This window comes from Pocillopora damicornis, chromosome 5 (assembly GCF_964200805.1).
Source record: "Pocillopora damicornis chromosome 5, jaPocDami1.2, whole genome shotgun sequence".
In the NCBI taxonomy this organism is placed as follows: Eukaryota; Metazoa; Cnidaria; class Anthozoa; order Scleractinia; family Pocilloporidae; genus Pocillopora; species Pocillopora damicornis.
This window is the reverse complement of record NC_142674.1, coordinates 10,137,286-10,160,876: the sequence shown is the minus strand read 5'-3', so window position 1 is coordinate 10,160,876 and position 23,591 is coordinate 10,137,286. Positions and strand designations below refer to the sequence as shown.

Below are 23,591 nucleotides of genomic sequence, written 5' to 3'. Positions count from 1 at the left end.
TTATTTCGATGAATTTATATATTCGTTTGCGAAAACAGCTTTAAGTATAGTGTTGCCCTGATATCAGATTATTTCCCAAGAACAAAAAGGGCTCTTTTATTCTTGCCTTCATCAATCTTTATTCCAATGGTTAGTCTCTCGAATCGTCCTGGCCATTTCTCTCATCTCGGGTCTGCATCCCATCGAGGTGAACTTCAAACTGTGTGAAGTTTTGTAGAGAGATCGCCATGATGTTTTGATTGCGCAGGAAAAATTACTTCGGAAATCCCTTTGGAAATCGCTTCTAAAATCCCTTCAGATCCTTTTAGAACACGCTCTCTGGGTTTTATGCTTGATCCTCGTCACCAGATGTGGTGTTTATGCTCAAATAAATACTGAAACTTCTGATATCATCGCAACGATATTTAATCGACATACATATAAAATCCGACTACAGAAGACTCCTTTCTTTCTTGACCCTTGCGGTCGAATACACCACACCAATTGTATTAGGGCCTATATCTGGAGCAGATGTATTACTTAAGACTTACATTTGTAAATGGTTTTAATTTTTCCCATTTGTTTTGACGATAAGGCACGCAATGATCAAGCAACCGAGCTATCTTTACTTAAAAAATTCATGTTTTTTATGAAAACAAAAATTCTAAACCTTCAGAATCAAAAACGGACGCTTGTGTGTCAGTAACAAGCTACTTCTTTGGGAAATCTTGAATTACAACATAATGGCTCTCACTACTTATTGATTAAAGAGACTTTTCTTGCACTGTCTTTTTGCGCAAGTAGATAATAAACAAGCAGGCAGAAAAATTCTGTACATGATTACTTCCGGAACAGTGCGACCGGAACCGGAAACAGTTTAAAATTTCCGATAAAAGGAATTCTAGGAAAAAGGGGAAATGAAAAATTTATGGTATAGCACATAAGCATTTTCTTTAGGGTGAACGACGCGTACTATCCAACATAAAGATTCTCCATCATTTAAGGAACTATTAGCTTGAAAGCGGCATGAGTGGTACGTATCAAAATCCTTATTTAAGTTATAAAAGTACAGACATTTACTATTCGAGCGAAACAAATTTTATAAATCATGCAACAGAAAGCGTTACTACAGGTTAACAAGTGAACACTTCTTTGAATTACAACTGGGTCCAACTCTTCAAAGCATTCGATTATTGTAAGTTGTTCCTACTTCGCTACAAATATGTATTAATTATTGCTTACAAGAATCATCGAAAAAGACGTAAAAGATACAGGAGTCTGAAATGAGGATAGGATAAACATATTAGCCCGGAAGTTAATTACTTTCGGTTTCTGCAATCGAACGCATCGACTGTTGATGAAAGATATTACAAACTGGCCTGTTCACCTTCGAACTTGAAGAAAACATGCCATTGGATACTATGTAAAAGAACTGATACACGGACTAAGAAGCAAGTAAAATTCGTCAAGAGGGATTTTGTTATCATCAAACAAGCGCGAAACCATGATCCTCCTCTCCGACGCCAAACGTATGAGTAAATGAACTAAACAAAGAATTACAAGAGGAAGGAGTTTGGTCAGTTTGGAGAGCATTATTACCAGATTAGGGGGGAAGCCTGGAAATCTTCTCTGTTAATCAACAGATTTTCTCAAAATGAATACTATAATACGCAGTTTTTTGGTCTCAAGAAAGAAGATGCATGTCTCTATTCTTCGGCATGATATAATTATTGACATTAATTTCTCTCGTAGATGTTCTTGTATCATTTTTTCGAATTATCTAAGCACCTACACCCGTCATTTTCTCTGCATAGAGGCGAGATCCAGCTGTTTTACTCTCAGCCTACCTTCCAACCTTAATAAAGCCACTTATCAATTAGGGTCATGCATGCCGTTCGTGTTTTCCAGTGTAGTGAACAAGGAAATATTCGCTTTTCTTAAGCTCATCCTTGCTCTTCAGCGTCTGAAGGTTTGCTGTTCGCTACAAGTTCATCATACATAGCCGTGGTTGCTATTGATTTTGGGACCACATACAGTGGTTTTGCTTTTGCTTTCAACCACAAGAAGGGAGAAGGAGGCATTCATATGAACAGAGCCTGGGGACATGACCAGGGAACTGCTACCCTTAAAACACCTACCTCTCTGCTTCTTCACCCTGATGGTAGCTTTGATTCATTCGGATACAAAGCGGAAGAAAAGTACGCCAACTTCTTTAATGGTGAAGATCGAGATTATCTTTACTTCAAACATTTCAAAATGGCACTACACAAGTCAGAGGTACAGTTCATTCATTCGTCTTTTTTTTTTCTTCCTTTTCTTTTTTTCGCCTGAAGCGAAACTTCCATAGACGGACTGTCTATCACTAACTCTAATCTTGAAATCAACTCGAAACACCTATAAAACTAATTCATAACGAATAGTCATAGGAGGAAGTAAAAGGTTAAATTACTGCTGATTGTCTCGACAAACACCGTAAAAAGAACAAGCATGGGAGTATGCGGTTGCTGAAGAGGAGCCGAGAGAAAAAATTGAAAGCAATAACTGAAAACAATAGCACTTCATTGCAAAATGGTCATAACAAACCAAGTTAACAGTGCTCTTGATTTCATCAGATCTGTAATCTTTACATAACATCTACATCTAAGTTTGATAAGAAAAAACAGATCACGAGATTTTTTAATTCATATTAAATGATAATTGCATGAAAAACTAAAAGGGTCTCTCAGGGTCCTCAAAACTAAACTAGATAGTACGCATCGTTTTGGGTTTTGTATAAGTTCTCCGCTGAAGTTAATTCGCATCAAAAGTATTAGACATAATCTTTGTAAATTTGTCTTCTCCTATTACAGACATTAGACAGAAATACAAAGCTGACAGCTCGAAATGGAAAAAAAATTGATGCTTTGGTTGTTTTTGCCCACTCATTGAGGTATCTCAAAGATCGAGCTATCGAAATCATTCGCGAGAGAACTGGAGACGAAAAGTATAATGAAAAGGACATTCGGTGGGTCATAACAGTGCCTGCCATTTGGAGACCCGCTGCCAAGCAATTCATGAGAGAAGCTGCATGTAAGGTAATTGTAGAGAAGTCAAATTTGTTTGTCCCCACCCCCTTACGATGAGTTAAGAGGTGAAAATTAAATAAGGAAAGGAAATACCGGACGAGCTAGAATACAGGTCACTCTGATGTTGTCAGTTACTAAACATGAATGTGTTATCACAAATGTGAAAGTTTTGTTTTTTTCTCCTCGGAGGTGTTCGCAAAAAGCGAGAAATTTAAGTTTGAGATTAATCAATGTTGTTTAAACGAAACGTTTTTGTCTTCAATAACTGACTTTTTTTGCTTCTGCTTTGGAAGGCGGAGATGGTATCAAATAAGAACCCTGAACAGCTGCTTATTGCCTTGGAACCAGAAGCAGCCTCTATACACTGCAGAGAAATGAAGATGAGAGAATTCGCCAATGAGAAAGGAGATGCCACTGTGTCTGACGTCTTTGCTCGACCTGGGTCAAAATACCTTGTTATTGATATCGGAGGTAAGACTGAACTTTTAGAAAAATGGACCGTTTTGACCATGTCACGCTACAAAGTATCAAAACCTTTTCTTATTTTTTAATTTGGAAATAGTAATGTCTCCTCTAAATCATTTAAAAGTTTCCATGTGTTTGTGAAGACGCAAAGTTTTTTTTTTAATATGAGGCAAATTTGTAATGGTAATTGAACTAAGTGGAGTGGTGGGACATCGTCGTAACTCGTTTGATACTGACCAAAGCAAATAGGCTAATAGCTTGTGATGATAACCTTTCTCAAACGGAGTCAAATAAAAACGACGCTGAAATTTCAAAAAATTTGAAAAATTCGTCGGCTAGGAACGGATCATTTTATAGTCAATAATCTAGAAGGCTGTTGAATTCGCAGGTAAGCGACAATGTTAATTATACGAGGTTTTAACTATCAAAAATAGAAACAAGCAAGCAGCCATGGACAGTTGTTTTAGCTTTAATGGGCTTCATTAGCTTCAAGCTTTATCAGCACAAATATACTAAATGTGATCGATCGAACTCGTAATGCGTTTTATGTTTGACTCGTGCAATATGAATGTAGGGGCTGAAGCTGTAAATTAATTGGTGTTACATCTGTTACTCCTTGATAAAGGCGGGACTCTTGACGTCACAGCTCATGAAATCTTAGTGAATGGAAACATTAAAGAAATCTATCAGGTGACAGGAGGACCTTATGGTGGAACCAAAGTTGACGAGGAGTTCATGTCCCTACTTGAGAGGTTTTTTGGAACTTATCAGGTGAAAAGCTTCCGTGAAAACCACCCAGCAGAATGGCTGGAGATGATGAATGAATTTGAGATGAAGAAGCGAGGGCGCCGAGCTTACGAGGGTGAAACAACCAGAATTCGCCTTCCTCGTACCTTTACTGCACTGGTTTCAGAGCAAGGTGGGCCTGATCTGGCGAGACGATTTGCAAGTTCTTGTACAACTGATGATGTCCAATTCGTCAGAAATGAATACTTCTGTATAGGACCAGCGACCATGAAAAAATTGTTTGAACCGGTTCTGAAAGGAATAGTGAAGCACTTGAACAATCTTCTTAAGCATCGTGAGCTCCGTGGGCTGCAATTTTTCTTTCTTGTTGGAGGTTTCGCCGAGTCAGCGATACTTCAGGATGCAATAAAGAAAAACTTTCAGCGGAGGTAAGGTAAATTTAACGTAAACGTGTGAATGGGTTGAAGTTTGGGTCAGAAGAATCCTAAGTTAGGTCGCATTATCTGAACCAAACGCACTGAGATGTGTTTCGACGTCCGAAGATTTTCGGCACGAAGGGTCGTGGTCAAAGTATGCAGTTGCAAGTTATCCTAAGATTCATCAAATCAAAAGGGCAGTTTTGCAATCAAAAGGTATAAGAAGCATGCCTAAAGGACAATTGACCTCCCATGTAAACATCACATGTAAAATGACTGTCATCTTTGATATTTTTTCTCTAATCACAGATGCAGAATTTTAGTTCCAAGCAACGCTAGCATTGCAGTTGTTCAAGGTGCAGTTATGTTTGGCCAAACACCTGACATTGTCGACTCTAGAATAATGTCTACGACTTACGGCTTCGATACGTACCGCCCGTTTAACCCCAGTCTTCACCCAATTGACAAGCAGCACTTTGTTGACGGCGTAGCCTGCTGTAAAGATTGCTTTGTGGTTCTTGTTAAAGAGAATGACATTGTGAGGACAGGTGAAAAGAAAGTCTTCGCTGATTACAGCCCATTGGAAGGAAGTCAAACAGCAGTTAGGTTCAGTTTTTTCACCTCCACCAATCCTGACGCCAAATACTCAACAGACGCTTCAGTTAGTAAATCCATTGGGGAGGTTGTCGTAAAATCACCTGACGTTACAAAAGGAACCAACCGAATGATTGACCTGGCGATAGAGTTTGGCGGAACTGAGATTAAAGCCACTGCAATAGACAAGAGCAGTGGGAACACTGCCACGGTGTATCTTGACTTCCTGTGCAATAAGGATTAAAAATCACCGAAAATCACCTGAGAAGATATGAAGTCCACGAGTGAATGTATGTGATAAACCTGTCTGCGTTTTAGGGACAATATTTTCGTATGTTATCATTGTATCGCGTAGAACTGATTTATCCCTAAAGTTTTTGTAAACCTCTATTTTAGTCTCCGTGTGTATGGAGTCCATCATGAACAACTCCAGCATATCGAAGCTAAACCTGACGTTATGAAACATCTTTGAACTTCGTTATATAACTGAAATACTAGACTCAGACCGGCCTACCTGAGGATTGCTATGACAAAGACAATTAAAATTTTCGATAATTAATGTCACACTCTTTAGGAATCTGACTGACACGTTTTGTATTTTAGACCGTGCCCAGCAGGTCGGAAGGGTTCTATACATTAGGCCGCGAGTTTTTCTCCCATTTTTACCGCAACGAACGTGGTGGGTTTTTTTTTGTCCTGTGGTTACTCGTTGGTCCTCCCAGGCCTAAGTTCTGTTTTTCGTAGACCACTTTTGTTATATGCGCGATTAACAGTTGCTATATTAGTTTCATTCAATTAACATACCGTGCGGCCTCCAGTGAGCACGTGATAGCGTATATGTTATTTTTTTTCTTCTGTTGTCACGCACGGCTATGGTGGTGTCAGGGAATATAGACGTGAGCTGATATTTTTGTTGTGATCTGAAGATGCACTTGAATCACAATAATTTTGTTTTTATTATCAAGTATTAAACAGGTTTAAATTTAAATGAACTTTATTCAGTTTGCTTTGAAAAAGCCAAATATATGGTACTTTTCTTAATGGAAATTAGAGAAAGCAGCAATTGGAACAAAACTTTACAAATTTCTTCCCGAAATTCCTCCCGAGAATGCACTAAGTTAACTTTGTCCGTAAACTCAACCCTCTTTCTACATGTAAGTTCCCCGCCAAGCCTCAGTCACAACTATTGGGCAAGAGTAAACTTGTAATCTATTAGCATTTAAGTGAGGCTGATAAATTGGATGTAAATTACTGAACACTTTTCTGCTAAAATAAAAGTCCATTCATGTTCACATGGAGGACTAGGCTATTTCAAAAACAAAAGAAATATCGGATTTTCTGCTTCAATTATTATAACTCTTCACTCTACTAATAACCTGTAAGAAAACAGCTCCTACACTTCCTGAGTAAGATCTAGAATGATATCATCAAACCCAACGTTTTAAAGCAAATTCTTCCTTCAAGGTAAGATCACGTATTACGGTTACATTCTCCACTAAAAATTTAATTCGTTCGTCGTGTCAGAGGAGCTTTAAAACTTTACGTAAAAAATACTCTCATTGACATTTTAAAATAATTTTGAATAAAGGACAGCGCTGCTTTTTTTCCATCCGATAAATATTTGGAGGGTAAGAAATAGAAGCCCCGTTTTTCCGCCAATCAGTGTCAAATATTTACCCCTGATACACCAATTTCAATTCAGCTTTTATACCGCCTCAGCTTCCACTTTACAAAGGACTTCTCCAGGTCGAATGACTCGTCCTCCTCCGTCTAAAAGTGCAGGCCACAAATAGCATGCAATCTCATCAGCGGCCGCGCCTTGTCCATTCGGAGGGGGCCTTGAACACATCTCTGGACTGCTGTGGTATCCCACCTTCCTATGGAAATTTTTTAAAGTGGTACACCTATACTCCAGTTGCATGGGTGGAACCTGGACGACCATACGCCAACTTAGCAGGATGCACGCCTGAACGTAGTCCTTGAGTTGAAACAGCAAATGATTGGAGAAAGAGAATTTACACGATTTTTCGCTGGCGAGCCATGATGCCCACTTTTCCGTGACTTTTCGCCGAACATCCTGAAAAAGACGCAATTACATGTGGAACCTGATTCACACTGGCCGAATAGACGAATGAAGTAAACTTCTTCAAAATTAAAAAATAGGATCATGGTGTGATCTTTCTTGCATGTAACAGAAAAGCTGCACAAAAGATATTTACTTGATTTACTTACTCTGCAAACTTTTCTAACCATTGGTCCACGACAGCCTGCTGAATGGGGCCTTAACCATACAAGAATATCTAAAGTGTCTTCTCTTAAAAAAGTACTCTCTGCGATGTTTTACGCGGGCTACAAATCGGCTCTGGTTCGTATATGTGAAGAGGACCTTACGATCTCAGGACGATTATTAATCGGCTTGAATCGCTGACATGGGTAACCGTTTCGCAATCCAATCTTTTCGAGCGTTTATGTGAAAAAAGTAGTTAAGTCGAATCAACCCCATTGTCTGGTAACCATTATAGATATTCAAGTTGAAGTGGCTGAAAAGGTTAGGATATTTTCGATTTAAACACTGACGTAGAATCCAACCCATGTTAGTCATTTTACTAAATAGCAATGTTTGTTTCGTATGTTATCTTTTATGTCACCATGGCTACCTAATATTCCACCAAGCTCGACTTTGTATGATTAGCATAAATATTAAAGTCCCCATTTTTATCAATGTTCCATTAATAAATACAATTTTCTTTCTCTCTTTGGGCTATTTCTTTCATTAATCGCACAATCTGGTTCCTTTGCACTTTGTATTTAAAGTTTTAGTTCTGTTGACCTTGCTAAGAGCCCTGGCCGAACGGGCGGTGAGTTGATTTCTCATTTGAAATTTCCAATTGAAAAAGCCAGTTTCAGGTGAATTTTCGAGACTTTTAGAAGGTCTAAGCCCTCATTGCAAGCGAAATGGACCAAACCAATGTAAAGAGAAACTACCTCTTACTAACCAAGTTCGAGGTCAGTGCAGTGAGTTAGGAACATATCTTTTCCCACTCAAATCTAATGAGGGCAGCAAAAACGAGTATTCGTAATTTACAGTGCGGACTACGAATACGAAGTTAGTTGAACCGATGACTTTCCACTTTGCGATTTTATTCGCCGATCGCGGCGAATTTGATCGCTAACTGACATGCTGGATATTCACTTGATATTGCCATGAGAATAAAGGTAAAGACAGACCGGCACGGACTCCCCATATGGCTTTTGTAGTCGCGACGCATAATCGCCTTCTAAGTAAATTTTTGCTCTCACAAGCATGTCTTTAAAGGATTTTCCCCTTTTGTAAGAGATGATAGGAGGCTTTGTAAAAATTGAATGGGAACTCAAAGCAGTTAACTATATAGCTATTACTAACATACCTCTCTCATGGACTCAAGGCTGCAAAGGTGCGCAGTTTCTTTCAAGGAAAGCATGAGAGCATCTAGAACCTCGGTCGGGTATTTCAGTTCCTGGCTGTATGTTGATATCTTCAAAGTGACTCTGTGTGACGATAGCTTGTACTTGATCGTCACAGGACAGAGTAAAAAAGATGAGAATTAAACTAAAAATTGTGAAGTACAATCAAAAAGCGGATGCTTTCAATAAGTTTTTTAATAAATATTTTGAAAGCAATACTGAGTTAAGGTCCTAAGTCATCAAATTCTCATTTATCGTCTGAGAAATGAAACTAACATTGATTTTTCCTTCGGCAGGGAAATCGCACGAACACGAGTGCATTTAGAAGTCTATTGTCTCAAGGTTTTTTCTTTGTGTTTTGGCAATAATATTGTAACACCAGCAGAAACATTAAAAAGTTTGAAAACCACTGATCAAAACATCAATAGTTACCAGAAATCACGAAACGCGTGTGCAGTTCATACGATTTAATTATTTATTTTCAGATCGTGGCAAAGCGGTCTTCCAAAACTTCCGTGTAAGTCCTTTAGCAGTGAAATGAGAGGTTCAAATTTCGGGATCAAAATACAATTTTAACAACAACACCGAGTTTTCCAAACTACTGGATCACTCTTTCAGTCTTACCATGACAGTAATTCTCGGAAAAGGCACCGAAAACCATTCATTTTAGATTTGGTTCCCTTTCTGATTTAACCTGACAAGGAACACAAGTTATAGCCATAATCTCAGATTAGCGAGATAAAGCTATTTTTGCCAGCTTTAGTGTAAGAATTTATTGTATACCTTTTCCGAAAGCAAGTAATCTTCTCCCAGTTCTGGAGCTTTCTTAATCATTTCATTGATTGTTTCTCTGAAAACATGAAGTGCTGAATCCTTTGCTTCGGTCGTCTTTTCGTAAGCCGCCTTTCAGGAAAAATATTTCACAAGTGTTACTAGATCAGACATAGTTTGATGCTACACTGGTTTGCAGATTTAATGAATGTAACCGAAGAAGTTACAATTCATAAACCCAACGTTTCCACACTCCTGTCTAGTGCTTTCATCAGGGGTGATCTAAACGCTGCAACAAGAGGTCCTTTTATATGATCACTAATTAGCGGCCTTTTTTCTGACGAGGTGTAAATAGGCGTCAGGAAGCAGACCACCATCGTCACGATTTAAAGGGGCGTGGGCGGAGTTAATGTGCCAAGCCTCCAAACAAAAGCGCTGGTGGTAACGCCGATTAGTGGTGATAATTTTGGAATTATCCCACCCAATTGTATGGTTGGTTAGGCAAGTATGCTCCGATAAAGCTGAATTTTCCTTTTTGCAAAGAAAAACCGCTTTTTGGTGCTCTTTTAACCGTGTACCAAACTGGCGTTTGGTCTGTCCGATGTATTCGTTGTCACAGTCATTGCAAGGAATAGAATAAATGGCGTCGGTTCGTTGTTCTTTCGTGACAGGATCCTTAGGTTTGGCGAAAATATGCCCCAAAGTCTGAAAAGGTTTTTGAGCAACTTTAACGTTGTGGCTATTCAAGATTCTCTTGATAGGTTCAGTAACACCCTGTATGTAAGGAATAACAGCAAAACCAGTCGCTGGTTCCCTTTCATCAAGAGCGTTACTATTTGTAACTGGTTTTTGGCAGTTACGGAGAAAAGTTTTTGTATAGCCATTTGCCTTTAGGACATTGGAAACATATTTCCTCTCCTTAGCCTTCGAATCGAGTGATGATGGTAGACAGTCAGCCCTCCTAAGTAAAGTTTTGGCTACAGACTTCTTACGGCAAATAGGATGAACTTTAATATATGTTACTAGATGTTTGATTGGAAGGGTTACGACAGTAACCAGCCATAATCAGTAATATTAAAATATCGCAGCTTTCCAGCTGTCAAAAAAGGGAACAAAATGAATATCTTTTTCGATTTTTCTCACCTCAAATATCATGCAGGCTAGTCGAGGGTAAGAGATACCAATGTCATTGTCTTCCTCAGATCCATAAACGGTTTGCATTTTTTCTATGGCGTCCATTCTCTCGTTGTCAAAAAAAGCAGCGAAGTCTTTTTCCACTTCCGAGGGTCTATTTGCTGCCGCCGTGTCTTCCACCTTTCTCTGATCCTTTTTCACCAGTTTTTCACTGAGATGAGCCAGTCTTGGAAAAAAGAAAAAGCAAGGTGGGAAAAGTAAATCAATTCCCATTGCCTCTGAATTGTTAAATAGCCAGCACTCAGTCGCACTAGTTTGACAAAATATTTTTGCATCCATCAGAAATCTCGGAAATTTTGTCTTAACCAAATCTTTGGGAAGCGCGATGGTAGACAACGTGATAATAGCGAAGGAAAAGAAGGAGGTTTTGGTTTAAAACTGAAACGCCCGGGCTTAATTTCTGCTGCTCCCTTTAGCAAAGATGTTTGCTATGATTTAGCGTAGAGTTTTTTACTTAGTAACCCCACGTAGAAGAACTTACATTTGAGCTAGTAACATTTATTATTAGAAAACTCAGAGGGCTGTGTGAGAATTCTGTGTTGTAAGCGGAATTTCAACAGACAGCTACAATTGTTGTATGCGGGTATTCGCTAGGAGGAAGTGAATAATTATGAATCCAATATGGCGATACAATTACGGATTATTTATATAGAATGTCAGATATTTAATTAATTTGCTACTTCTTCGTTCCTATTTTAAAAAATAAAAGCAATGTTGAATTGCGGTATGCATTTGACCTGAAAGATCGCTTCTATTGGCAAATCGTAAATACCTCATTTTCATCTCCCTCAATTCTTCATCTCTGCTTCCCAAAAGAGCTTTACATTGTTCTTTCAGCTCTTTCTCCCTGAAAGAAGAATATAAGAAACAAAACTGAGTAAGCGGCGATACAAGCAAAAGAAATTACAATTAGGCGATAGAAGATACAATTATTCTATTCGTTATCATCTTGAGTACTGCATTTCCATGCTATCTTGGTTCAGAATGAGAGATGTTGCTCAATTTCAGCCTGTAACGTACTCATACCAATAAATACAGTTCAGTTCCTCTTTATTCACTTTCAGATTGTTCTAGTAGTGGGGCTTAACCCGAGATATCCCTGCCACGTTGTTGTTCCTCTATTTGATTTTTTTTCTTATTGTTTATTTATTCTTCATTTTTTAATCACTCCTTCATTCTTCTATGTCTACTTTCTTATGGAACTGAGCAAGCATCCGCCAATTTAACACCTTTCCACTACATCACAAGCCTTGTTTAAATTGCTGCGAGTCTGTTAAAAAGTTCAGTCATTAGAATGTTACCTCAATTTCATTTGATTCAGCTCTTCATCTTTTATAGAAATTATTGAATTGGCACTCTTTTCCATTTGCTGATAGCTAGAGAGATCAAAATCGAAATTAAAGACAATCATATTTTGCTAATTGAAAAAAGTCAAATAATAAAAGGCAACAGCATTTGCTGTCTTCGCGCAAAACGAGTACAAATTAATGGGAGGGTCATTAAATGAATAAACCCCTTTCTGGCATGTTAGTGTGTCGGCTGACAATGTCCTTGGCTGAGAGATTGTCCTCAAAATTTTGCATTTGCCCTCAAAGCTTCGCTTCTCGGCCTTATCAATAAAGGGCAAAATTACTGAGCGCTGATTGGTTGAGAGAGAGGGCATTTTTTCTTAATCGAGGGCATTTTTAGTAATCAAGAGAGGGCATGATTACCTGTTAATGATTGGCTAATCCGTTGCATAATTTTGCCCTTTATTGATAAACAAGTAATCCCATGAGACCTCGTACTATTAAGGATTAATTGCACGTGAGTTTTCAAAATTTTCCAAATTGCCCTCGTCGCTTTGCGACTCGGGCAATTTTGGAAAATTTTGAAAACTCTCGTGCAATTAATCCTTAATAGTACTTGGCCTCATGTGATTACCTACACAAACACTCATTTTATGGACAATCATGGGTAGTGGTTCAATAAACTGATCCACGCTAACAGTAGCCTTAGCTCATAAACCAACCTCGCATGGGGGTGACCTGTAGAAAACGTGGTGTTTCTTTTATCCCTTAGTAGTACCTGTGCTGTAGATTTTTTAGCTCTTCGTTTCCCTTTAAAGTCATTTCCTGGTACCTTTTTTCCATCTCCTCAAACCTCAAAAGATCACAAACCTAATTTTATCATAATGTGGAACCAAACTCAGAAGAAAAAGACAAATGAGTTGAAATGAGAACAGATATACCAATTCAATAAAAATGCAGATATCCACTATGAGCTGACATTTATCGTTAAAGTTTTCTTTTCTTAGTTCAGGCCCTATTAAAACTCACTCCAGATCAATTTAAAAAGGTGTCTCCCATTTCTAGTATAAGCTTTGTTTCTGAAATGATGTCTCAGTTGAAAAAATACATGAATAAATAAAGTTTCTCCAAACCTATCATGAGTGAAACAAAATATACAAATTATTGGCTTAGTTTGGTGTAGCTTTTCGTCCATTTATGACACATAAGTATACCTCTCAGAGTCCTCCTTCCCTCCAATACTGGTTTGATTAAAGAAGAAAAGAGTGTGTGTAAACATTAGTTACATGTATCTTTCAACGGCAAACGAAAGAATTTAGACTTGAAGTGATACGGAATAACATACAGAGAGGAATAAATAAGGCTCAGTTTCAAGAAACGTACAAAACCACGTGTATGGTTATTTCTTCTTGCACGTCTAAGAACTTTTATTTTGGCTTTCCATAATGATATTGACATAATATTCTGCACCTAGGCCTGTTAAGTAAGCCTTAAAATAGATAGAGAACAGAACAGGAAACAAGACACATGTGGCTAGAAAACTTGGAGCTCATCGAGGGAGCTCGACAGGTGAAAAACGCCCTGGCAGTCGGGTAGAAGATGTAGGATTACCGTGAAGAATGTACAGTACGTCGTTTTGAAGTCTAGTCATTATTTATTTGTAAAGATTTGCGATAAAACTGACAGTGAGACTTACTCTGTCATAGTTGACACTGATACATTTGATGTCGGTTTTTCATCAAGGGGAGTTTCTCTGTTGGTAAAAGTCGGAACAGAAAAGCAGTTAAAATTGACTGAAGTAGTCGAAATCCCCTTATTTTCTTTTGCAGTTCTAAATAATAAAACAACGGGCTTAAACTTACTAAAAATTCGAATTGGTATTTTGCTCTTGAACTCATCAACGTTTACTTACGCTTTTGACAGGCACGTGTTTCACAAGCCGACATCAAGCAATGGTTGATTATTTACATCTGTTAATTTCTGATTAAACAAGTGTTCACAATGTACAAGTTTACGTCAATGGAAGTGCTCTGAATTCGAGATTCGTTTTCAAGTATTTACGCTAATAATATCCTGAAAATTTAGGATTACTTATTTAGTACAATGATCAAGTGTCTCTTTGCTACTCGTACTGATGCCATACCAAACAAATGTTTTTACAGCTTGTAATACTCAAATTGTGGTAATTGTTTCACAACTTTTAGGGTATTATTCTATTAGTGTAACTGAGATACTAGCTGGCATCCGACAAAGTGGGTGTTACCGTCGGTCCAAAAATAGACCGTTTACACTTGTTGAAGATTACTACTGCGTGGTGACCTTTAACCTGAATTTCTGTAAACGTATTAGTGTTAAACTTAAATATGTTTTTTTTTTTTAGCTTGAATAAAAGAGTGTAGTAAACAATTTTTAAACTGCTCGGGTTGGTTTATTTTGACCATACATCTTAAGAACGATAGTGACAACTTAGTTTGAAAAAGATTTTAACACTACGTAGTCAGTATGTTTATCATAACCTTGGCCTACTGCGCAAGGCATTACGCAAGCCTAAATCAAGGTAAGGCGTTCGGTTGATGAACAACTTTCAATCTCTGGTCAGTTCTTCCCTAGCTACTTTAAAAGGTGAATAGATTGAAGTGGAGAGTAATGAGCAGTCAATTTATATTAACAGTGGAACCGACATCAAATAAAAAGAAGTTAAAGCTACAATGCGTTTCTCTTTGTTGGTTAGTGTCTACTTCTGCGTAAAAAGCTTTTTAATTGTAGACATTATTCTTTTTTTTTCTTAACAAAACATTGTGTACATTGAATCGGTGAGTTTTAGGCTGGTTTCCCTGCTCAAACTTTATAATTTACGAGTAACATCGTGATGCAAACTTATTTCCAAGATCCTTTTTCTCGCTATTATTGTGAGATGTAACTGAAGGGAATAAGTAGCAGCAAAATTTAAAAAAATTCAATTGTGATGTAATATAATAATATTATAAATAAAAATAACATTCAAACTTTCTTTAAGAGCGAATGTTACCAATGGTCAAACATTTGGTGACAACAGTTAAAAAATCAATTTCGCCCATATTTCAAAGTTAGGTAAGCCTTGGAGAGAAACAAGCCACTGCATACTTCGCGTGGCTGAATATCGATTTATGTTCGAGAAATCGATAATAACTGAAATTCCGCCAAAATGCCTCTTTTGAAGCTCAAAATTTCAGGCGAGTCTCGGAACGTCGCGTTACAAAATGAAAAAATTGGACTGATAAAGAATACCAAATCTTGAAAAACAACATCAAAATATTTGTTGACAATAATTTGAGCTATTTTTGACCATTTATTTGCACAATATAATTGAATTTATCCGACCTACTTCTGACTTGTTTAAATATATTGGTCAAAAGTAACCCGTCATTTAACTTTGTGCTACACAAAATGAAAATCTGGCCTTTTGAAGATTAAAGTTAAGTTAAAACAAAGGAAATCACATTGAGGTCGAGGGATGAATAATTGATTTATTTTGTTTTATTCCCCCTAGCCTCGGAGCCATGTCAAAATTTGATTTTACGAAAATGGCCGATTGAGAGGATGGTTTTAGTGTAACCACTGACACCTCACGTAGTATCTAAAGAAGCGCTTGACTAAGCATCGAATCAACCTGAAGCGCGTTAACTTTTCAGACTCCCAAGGTAGAAAAGGGTCATGTAACTGTGAGGACGCCAAAGGAAAAAGTTAAATAAGAATCTATCTCAATGCTGGCCATGACATCGAGACAGCTGTTGAAGTCCTAAATGTAATAACTGTCCTAAATGTAATAACATTTGGTCCTAAATGTAATAAGCCTCCAATGCAATCGTTTAACTCCTTCAGTGCATTGTTATTATGGCGGACATCCACATTGAGATGTTAAAGTGACAGCTGTCGCCCTGAAAAAACCGCTGACCAGTATACATGTCACATTACGGGCTCGCTGATATCAATCAGCGTCTTTTCACTCGCTTGACATAAGAAATAACAGTCGAAGTATGGTCCTTTAAGCGGTTTATTGATCGAGTTGAAGAAAATCATTTCCAGCCCAAAGTGGGACTTCGTCTCCATCCATAAAAACGCAAAAAAAGAAAAAAAAAAAAAAAGAACTCGGCCAATATCCAGCCATTTTGACCTCACGCTTGGTCAATAACGCATATGAATCTATTTTGTTCAGACCCATACAAGTCTGGCAAGGGAAGACAGTACAAAAAATGCACTTCCAAGCCCGGAATTTGTCTGACGTATAAGTCGGTGGACTTTCTTTTCCTTATAATTCGGTTCATGAAGTGTTAACTTCAGCACTGATCACACAAGTATATCGTCAAAATCTGTTACACTTAAGAGTCTGAGCCAATGATATAAATAGAGCTATTGGTCAGCGTTCTCATTCCTTTGCGTCCGTCAATTTGATGCCAAAAGCACATCAGTATAAGGTTTTGTGGCCAATGCTTCACAACCTATGTCTTAAGCAAATAAAAAGACGGTGAATAATATCAGCGAGCCCGCAATATGCCATGAATATTGGTCAGAGGATTCTTTAGTGCATCAGCCGTCACTTTAACATCTCAATGTTAGCGCAGTTAAACGACTGCATAGGAGGCTTATTACATTTAGGACCGAACGTTGTTACATTTAATTTAGGGCTTTATTACTTTTAGGACCAAATGTCATTACATTTAAGACTTTATTACATTGAGGACTGTTATTACATTTAGGACTTCAATAACAGCCATAAGTCACCTGGCGGAATGTCTGAAGTCAGCGTGACATTAAGCGGTCCGCTTAACAGCGAAGAATTTAACTTTAAGCACTCGCGGTGAAGATGTTAAAAAAAACATGAGGCAAACAGAGAGAAAGACACCCAAGAGCTTTCTGAAGAAGTGATGAAGACTTTTGCTCTTCAGCATCTAATCATGTTTGACAAATACAACATCTGTAAAACTGTGTGCCACTCCTGGCTGTCGAAGTTTTCCGTAGGGATGCCGCCTAAGATTTGTACCGCGCTTGAGCTAAAGGTACTTTCAATAACAAGCAAGCGCAAGTAGTCCTATATAGATATTTGAGAATTATTTGACAAGTGTGGTTGTAATAGCATAGACTAATTGTCCTATACAAACCTTGAATTCCTTACCTGCGAAAAGATCCGCGCCTTGTCGGCAAATTTAACGGATTACTCACGTACCTTGGTGATACGCTATAGCTGAACAATGAAGTGTTTATTTTTAAGCCGTCTATAAGAGGTTAGTCATTTACTTCTTAAATTTATGAACTTGGAAGGAAAGATTAAGGAGATGAGCACAACATGGGTCTGTTCACTTCCTTTTTTCTGGTAAAATCTAGATGGGCAAAAATCTGGTCAGACCAGAAAACAGGCTAATGCTAAATTTGTCATTACGCATCACCTACGCTTGGTAATATATTGTCATAAGATTCATTGATGGTTTTGGACCCGTCCATATTTGAGAGGGATAGATCACTGCTTAGATTCAATTGCTAAATATCTACCTAACATGGTTCATTCTTTCAAAAGCCAGTGTTTAAAATATACAATATCAGCACAATTAACTCTCAGGAGACGTATTTTTACTCGAAGTCCCTGATGTGACCGACTAGCACTCGAGGCTGCTGTATGAGCTGGGGCAGTGATTACTCTACTGAGGCGTTTCTTCCGTTTCGAGATACGCAGAAATGGTTTTATAACCAAAGGTAAGCTTTTTTGAACCACTGCCAGGAAAAGATAAATGTGAGTATAAGGACGTGCTACATGGGTCGTAGTCTAACTACCGGCACGAGTAACTTCACGAGGCATGGTAGCCTCTGGGGAAGAAGTATAATATAAATCTTTGAGCGTTGGCTAGTTCAAACATTTCTGTGAAAGTTGCAGTTTTAACCCTTAATACAGCTTCTTTTAAATAAAAAAAATACTGTAACTCTGCACCTTGCTCTATTGCGCATCTGCAGGGTAGAGCTATGCCCTTTAAAGATCTTCAGTTTATCCACCAAAAACAATAATTCAAAAAATATCATAATTCACTAAATCATGATACCTTTAATCATGGTCGGGGTTAGATGATTGTTTGCTCCTGTTTCGTAGATTTAAATCTCGACTTAAGTTCCCGAAGCCACTTGTTTCACAGTCCACTTCTATTTTGGCGGAGTTGTCGCTTATAGTAGACCTCATCTTGAATTAATTAGCGTTATTCCGCATGTACACGAGAAACATGTTTCTAAACCGGCAACATTCCGCTTACATTTGGTCCGCAGTTCGGTTGAATACTAATATTTAAGCAAAGATCACTTACGTGTAGTAATTACAGCCTCCTTTTCAACGAAATGGGAATACAAAAATCTTAGATCAAAAACCCTGAAATACGCTTTGTTTTTACGTGAATGATGCAACAATTTCAGGGCTGTAGCCTTCTCCTTCAAAACAGCAACATGAAGGTAAGAGGATATTATGTTAAATAAGCTGTAGATTGGACGTAAAATGCGACACAATTGAGTTTGCTTGTGTATGTGTATATTTTCGGCTGGTCGCCGGCACCGTCGAATCGGCGCATTTTACCCAACTATAAAATTTGATTAAATCGCGCTGAATCATTTCCCCAAACAATCCTTTGGAGATCGAAAAGGATTTCACTTCTTTTGACCGATTTTTAAACAAGTCAGAAGTAGGTCGGATAAATTGAATTGTATTGTGCAAATAAATTGCCAAGAAGAGCTCAAGTTGTTGTCAACAAATATTTTGATGTTGTTTTTCAAGATTTGATACTTTTCATCAGTCCAAGTTTTTTCATTTCGTAATGCGGCTTTCCGGGATTCGCCTGAAATTTTGAGCTTCAAAAGCGGAATTTTGATGGAACTCAGTCATTGTCGATTTTCTCGAAAATAAATCGATATTCAGCCAAACGAAGTATGCAATGGCTTGTATCTCTCCATGGTCTACTTAACTAGGGAATATGAGCCGATTTTTTGCCACTCTCCTCACACCAAAGTATCATTCTAAATCCAATGTCTCATTGCATAAATGGTCTGTATGGTATGAGTAAGAGTAACTACTCGGTTATCTTTTCTGTTATTCCTACTTGCATTTCTCAGAGTGGTTTTTCGTTTTTTTAGACTGATGCCTATTACCTTGCCATGGTCGACACTCTTTCATATGAGTTTAGTTTGCTTTCAAGCCAAGATATCCTGGTGACAAATGTCATAATAGTAGAACATGGAATGAGCTTAATGATTGAGGCATTGATGGTTGTATAGTTATCCTTCGTTAAACTGTTGAATCTACAGAGCACTCAAGACTGCCGATTCAAAGAAGTCTTTGTTTTTTTAGAATTAGAACGAGGACATTTTTCCATAACTAATCGGTGGGGAAAAAACACTACATACACATGGTGAACCAAAAAAAAAATAAGTGCGTCGAAAAAACTACATTTTTGCCCAACTTCAAGGGACGGTAAAGGATTTTTCTCAATAGACATGGAATCAAACGGCAGGTCCTAATTCTGGCTGATGAATAGGCAGAACGTTGACTTAGCCTAGTGCTAAGGTAATTATTAAACCGGATGTTAATAAAGAAGACAGGCAGTTGCGAGAGAAGGGTGCCAGAGAGACTGTTCAAAGTTTAATTTTTTGCGTCCCGGGGGTGTTTGTGTCACTTATGTCCTTAAAAGCTGGCCCAAATGGGGATGTGAGTTGCGCGAGAAACAACCGTGTTTCATAGTGGTTTTACTAACTCGTTACATTTTCTTTCAATGAAAAGGAAAACGCCATGTTAATGGTTTCAGTAGTGCGCAATTGATCTACGTAATTATATATATTTGTGTTTTTCTGTCCCTGGTTATCCTTCTTACCTTTTCCTAGACTCTTTAAGTTCATCCTCCTTGGCTCTGATCTCTGCTATGTACTTGTCGTTACTACGACACAAATTATACGGTATCTTAAGCACAGATCAACACGAGATTTTGCCCTTTTATGTAAAACCGGGAGCGGAACTATCATTAACAAACTGTTTGCAAGAATGTACGTACTTCGTTCTTGATAAAATCTCCTCGAGGTTTAGATTGAAAACAATCGTTTTGGACGACAAACGTCTACGCCATTTGGCTATTTTAACGCTCTACCATAGTTCCAGTTGACTAATCATTCTCTGTTGGTTTTACCAGACGACTTCTTTTTCTAGATTTTAGCGTTTAGTATGTTTCATCATGGTTTCTCGAAGTCATTACATTTATTATACTTACCTTGATTTGTGATGCTCCTCTTGGGATTTGTAATGGCTTAACAATTCAGAGATCCTGTAAGATAGCAAACACAATATTAAACTAAGGTTAACAAGAACGCAAATTGTATCTCACATGAGCTTACACGCTCCAGTAAAAGCAAAAATTGAGGTGGCTGTGAGCCACTAGACTTGAAAAATGAAATATAAAGAGGTGAAATTTCGAAGCCACTAAACTGACTTAGTATTTTAAATTTTTGGTGAAGGAAGGTCACGCTTCAACTCTCTGTTCTACTCCAGTCTATACTCGGAAAGCACGTTCTGATCTCTAGGTGGTAGATAAGTGATACATAGTATATTGATAAAGAAATACACAGGCAGCCGAGAGCTGAATTGCGTATTTAACGTCAGTTTTATAATATTACTCATAAAGTTCTAATTCTAACTATATATATATATATATATATATATATATATATATAACTAACTGCAGACAGTACTGTTTCGGCCTTCTGGGCCTCATCAGTGCAGTGCTGATGCTAGGATGGAGGTAAGGCTATATATATATATATATATATATATATATATATATGTTACTAAGTATAATAATAATTACGGCGTTATTAATCTAAATATGAAGAATTGGTAATTAAGATTTAAAACTATGATTAAAGTGTCAATAAACATTATTCTTTAAAAAAGAAATCAATGAAAATGTGTTTCTGAAGAGATCTGTTTTCCAATTTGGGACTGAAAAATGCCTATTGTATCTGAGCGAGTACTCTGATTGAAGCGTATATAGCGGCTAAAAGCTTATTGTTCAATCTTTTCTCAGCTATTAGTTTATCCCCAAGCAGGAATTAAACAAGCGAAAGCCTCATAGGTTAGTTAGCGAACTTACCAAAAATTTAACAAGAATGGAAGGAAAGAGTGACGACGGAGTGATGGATGGAAGGAGTAAATTTGGGATCGTAACAACAGCTCAGAGGATGGCTTTCAGCCTTCATCCGAGTTAGAAAGGAAGAAGGAAAGGATGAAATTTTCATTTCAACGTACAATTTCTCCCAACTTTTCCTATCTTTGTTAAATTCAGAAACTTAGCAAAAATGGTTGCTCGTGTTGTTTACTATCTCTGAAACTGTATGCAGCCAATGTTCTTACCACATTTTGACATCACCAGAAAAGAGTGCACCATGTTATTAGTATAGACATAAATTATGTTCCAATAGCTCTAAAACCTACCAGCGTGATTACAGTGAAATAAAGAAAGAAAAAAGTAACCGAGTGTAGAGTCAAGAGCCTCTTTTTAGCTTAAAGTTACCGCGCTTAGGTTGTAAGAGACATTACACGTGGTAAATTCATGATCAAATAAAACTATGCAGCTTTGCCTCAAGGTGAAATTGTGCCAAATTCCCGCATAATCTCTCGAATCAAATGTAGTATTAAATACAATCCATTAAAGAATGTCCTTCTTTATTTCTTTCAAAGTTGCCTCTATACGAGGGCGAGTTCTACACGTATAAGATCAACCTTGAGTTTGCTGAACGACGGAAGATTTATTTAGTAACAGCAGTATCTCAATGGCAGCTTTTGCAGTTAACTTGTACAAGTTATTAAGATAATTCTTCCTTGCATTTTGAATAGTATGCTTACCTTTTATCTTTTTTCGCCAGTTCTTCATTTAAGAGTTTTACCAAATCGCCCTGTTTCCTTTTTTCAAGGACACTTATCGCATCTTCCCTATTAAGAAGGATTACAAGTAAATTTAATCTGTCGTTGATTCTCTTTTTTCCGTTCCTTTTCAGACTCTCGCCCCGCCCTCTCAACAACTCACTGGTAAATCTTCATTCTTATCAGACCAAACAGAGTATTGCTCGAGCAAACCTAACGTAAAAACGGTCCTAATGGCCACCAAGCATTAAAAAAGGTAATAACATAAATCAACATATATATCAGTGAGCTTTAAAAATATGTGTTCTTATTCCCCACTCTGACTCTTCTTCCATTTGTTCTTCCAACGTTATTTCTAGCTAGTCTGTCGATCTGTTTTCCTCAACTCAAAGGGACGCCTTGATTACTGCCTTTTATTATGGACTGATCCTATTTTGATTAGTTACTTTTTGGTTATGTTTCGATTTCATCTAGTAATTGGGGTTTTTGGGGGTGTCTTTAAATGTTCACCGATGTTCTGGTTCCTCTGAACTGATATTCCAGTATTTCTCTTGTGGTGAGAGATGCTGAAAGCTATGGGTTCTCCAACCGGCCGAAACCCGGGATAAATATAGAAAGGTCACATGTCAATCATCTTGGCAACTGAGTAGAAAAAATTCCTATTTGAACAGCACCAAGGCCGAATTATGGTCTGGGCATCATAATTATGGAAATCAAGTATTAGCACACGACCATAATCGTGCTCGTCTCGACTTTCGTTTGTCGGTAATCGCCCCCATCGCCTAGGCATTATTTAGGACATCGGGGCGCTAATATGCAATTCTATGGGCGGGCTGAAATTATTACTCCTAAAAGAAGCCTGTAAAATAGGCCCCTCTAAGACCTAACCCCAATTGACGTTATAAACAGTCAAACACAAGATCCACGACCTCTGATGCTTTGAACGCCGCAGGTTCTTTCTGAATTAAAACTGTCATTATCTATCCTTAAAGTGATTCTTCAATCGAGATATCTGCAAATTTATAGCCAGAGCTTTAGAGATAAATGAGCGGGTTAAACTTACATACCTGAATAAGTCGAAATTGCTTTTGTCATGCGGCTCCTTTGGCATATGTGTTTGTGCGGTTATCATTCTTTCGCACATTTCTGGCAAGGTGGGCAAAACGTTTTGATTTTCATTCAGAACAATCGAAAGAGACCTAAGAAATTTTAACTGACAGTCGCTCATCTCTCCTGAATCCTCAAACTTTTCTCGTACGCCTGACATTTTCCGTACTTCATCAATGAAATAATCTTATTCGCACTCGTTTGCACAAACAGATGATTGTACTCAACCGAATGGTTTGTAATATTTGTTTTAAGATTCCGGGAAAAAGCGGAAATATGTCATGGTATGGTAGGTCAAATAAACAACTCGCGAACTTTCAGTTTCTGAGAAAATCATTTACACAATAACTGCTGGACTGTCGATGATAGAGCAGAAATATTTTTACACACCGAGTTGCAAATAGCTAATAACTGGGGATTCTGACATTCACCTACATTGACTCACGATTACTAGACTCTGTAGCAGTTAAAGCACTCGATCGCATCAAATGTACGCCTGGTTTAAAAAATTTATGAAGAGACATGACGTCATCTTTCCAAGAAAGGATAAAAATACGCAGCAAATAATTTTGAACTTTCAGTTTCCGGGAATTTAAACAAAAGAAAT

General features: G+C 37.7%; 2 protein-coding genes across 3 annotated transcripts; one reads left to right on the top strand and one right to left on the bottom strand.

The window, feature by feature from the left end:
- The first annotated feature begins 907 nt into the window (after window positions 1-907).
- Window positions 908-6,258, top strand: LOC113682354 (heat shock 70 kDa protein 12A-like). Its single transcript, XM_089206603.1, has 6 exons — window positions 908-1,012; window positions 1,940-2,256; window positions 2,829-3,053; window positions 3,338-3,515; window positions 4,135-4,684; window positions 4,982-6,258. Exons 1-6 carry the CDS (start codon window positions 1,006-1,008, stop codon window positions 5,508-5,510), a joined length of 1,806 nt encoding a protein of 601 aa, XP_089062729.1. The 5' UTR covers window positions 908-1,005; the 3' UTR covers window positions 5,511-6,258.
- LOC149045131 (uncharacterized) lies at window positions 6,243-23,508 on the bottom strand. Of its 2 annotated transcripts, none has more exons than XR_016186660.1 (14): window positions 22,945-23,508; window positions 21,860-21,946; window positions 20,229-20,282; window positions 19,839-19,901; window positions 19,120-19,176; window positions 13,661-13,717; window positions 13,179-13,205; window positions 12,743-12,817; window positions 11,977-12,051; window positions 11,448-11,522; window positions 10,625-10,841; window positions 9,494-10,255; window positions 8,674-8,814; window positions 6,243-7,343 (listed from the first exon to the last, which is right to left on the bottom strand). XR_016186660.1 is itself a non-coding variant. In XM_089206607.1 (14 exons), the coding sequence occupies exons 1-14, from the start codon at window positions 23,142-23,144 to the stop codon at window positions 6,972-6,974; spliced, it is 1,620 nt and encodes a 539-aa protein (XP_089062733.1). In that variant the 5' UTR covers window positions 23,145-23,508; the 3' UTR covers window positions 6,243-6,971. The 2 variants fall into 2 exon arrangements, 1 of the variants encoding a protein (XP_089062733.1); XM_089206607.1 differs by having other exon boundaries at window positions 9,494-9,613.
- Window positions 23,509-23,591: the final 83 nt, after the last annotated feature.

Coding starts and splice junctions, on each gene's coding strand:
- LOC113682354 (XM_089206603.1), top strand. Junction 3,054..3,337: donor TGAGAGAAGCTGCATGTAAG/GTAATTGTAGAG, acceptor CTGCTTTGGAAG/GCGGAGATGGTATCAAATAA. Junction 3,516..4,134: donor CCTTGTTATTGATATCGGAG/GTAAGACTGAAC, acceptor TCCTTGATAAAG/GCGGGACTCTTGACGTCACA.
- LOC149045131 (XM_089206607.1), bottom strand. CDS start 23,144: ATGTCAGGCGTACGAGAAAAGTTTGAGGATTCAGGAGAGATGAGCGAC. Junction 21,947..22,944: donor AGCAATTTCGACTTATTCAG/GTATGTAAGTTT, acceptor CCTTCTTAATAG/GGAAGATGCGATAAGTGTCC. Junction 10,842..11,447: donor TTGAGGGAGATGAAAATGAG/GTATTTACGATT, acceptor CTTTTTTCCAAG/ACTGGCTCATCTCAGTGAAA.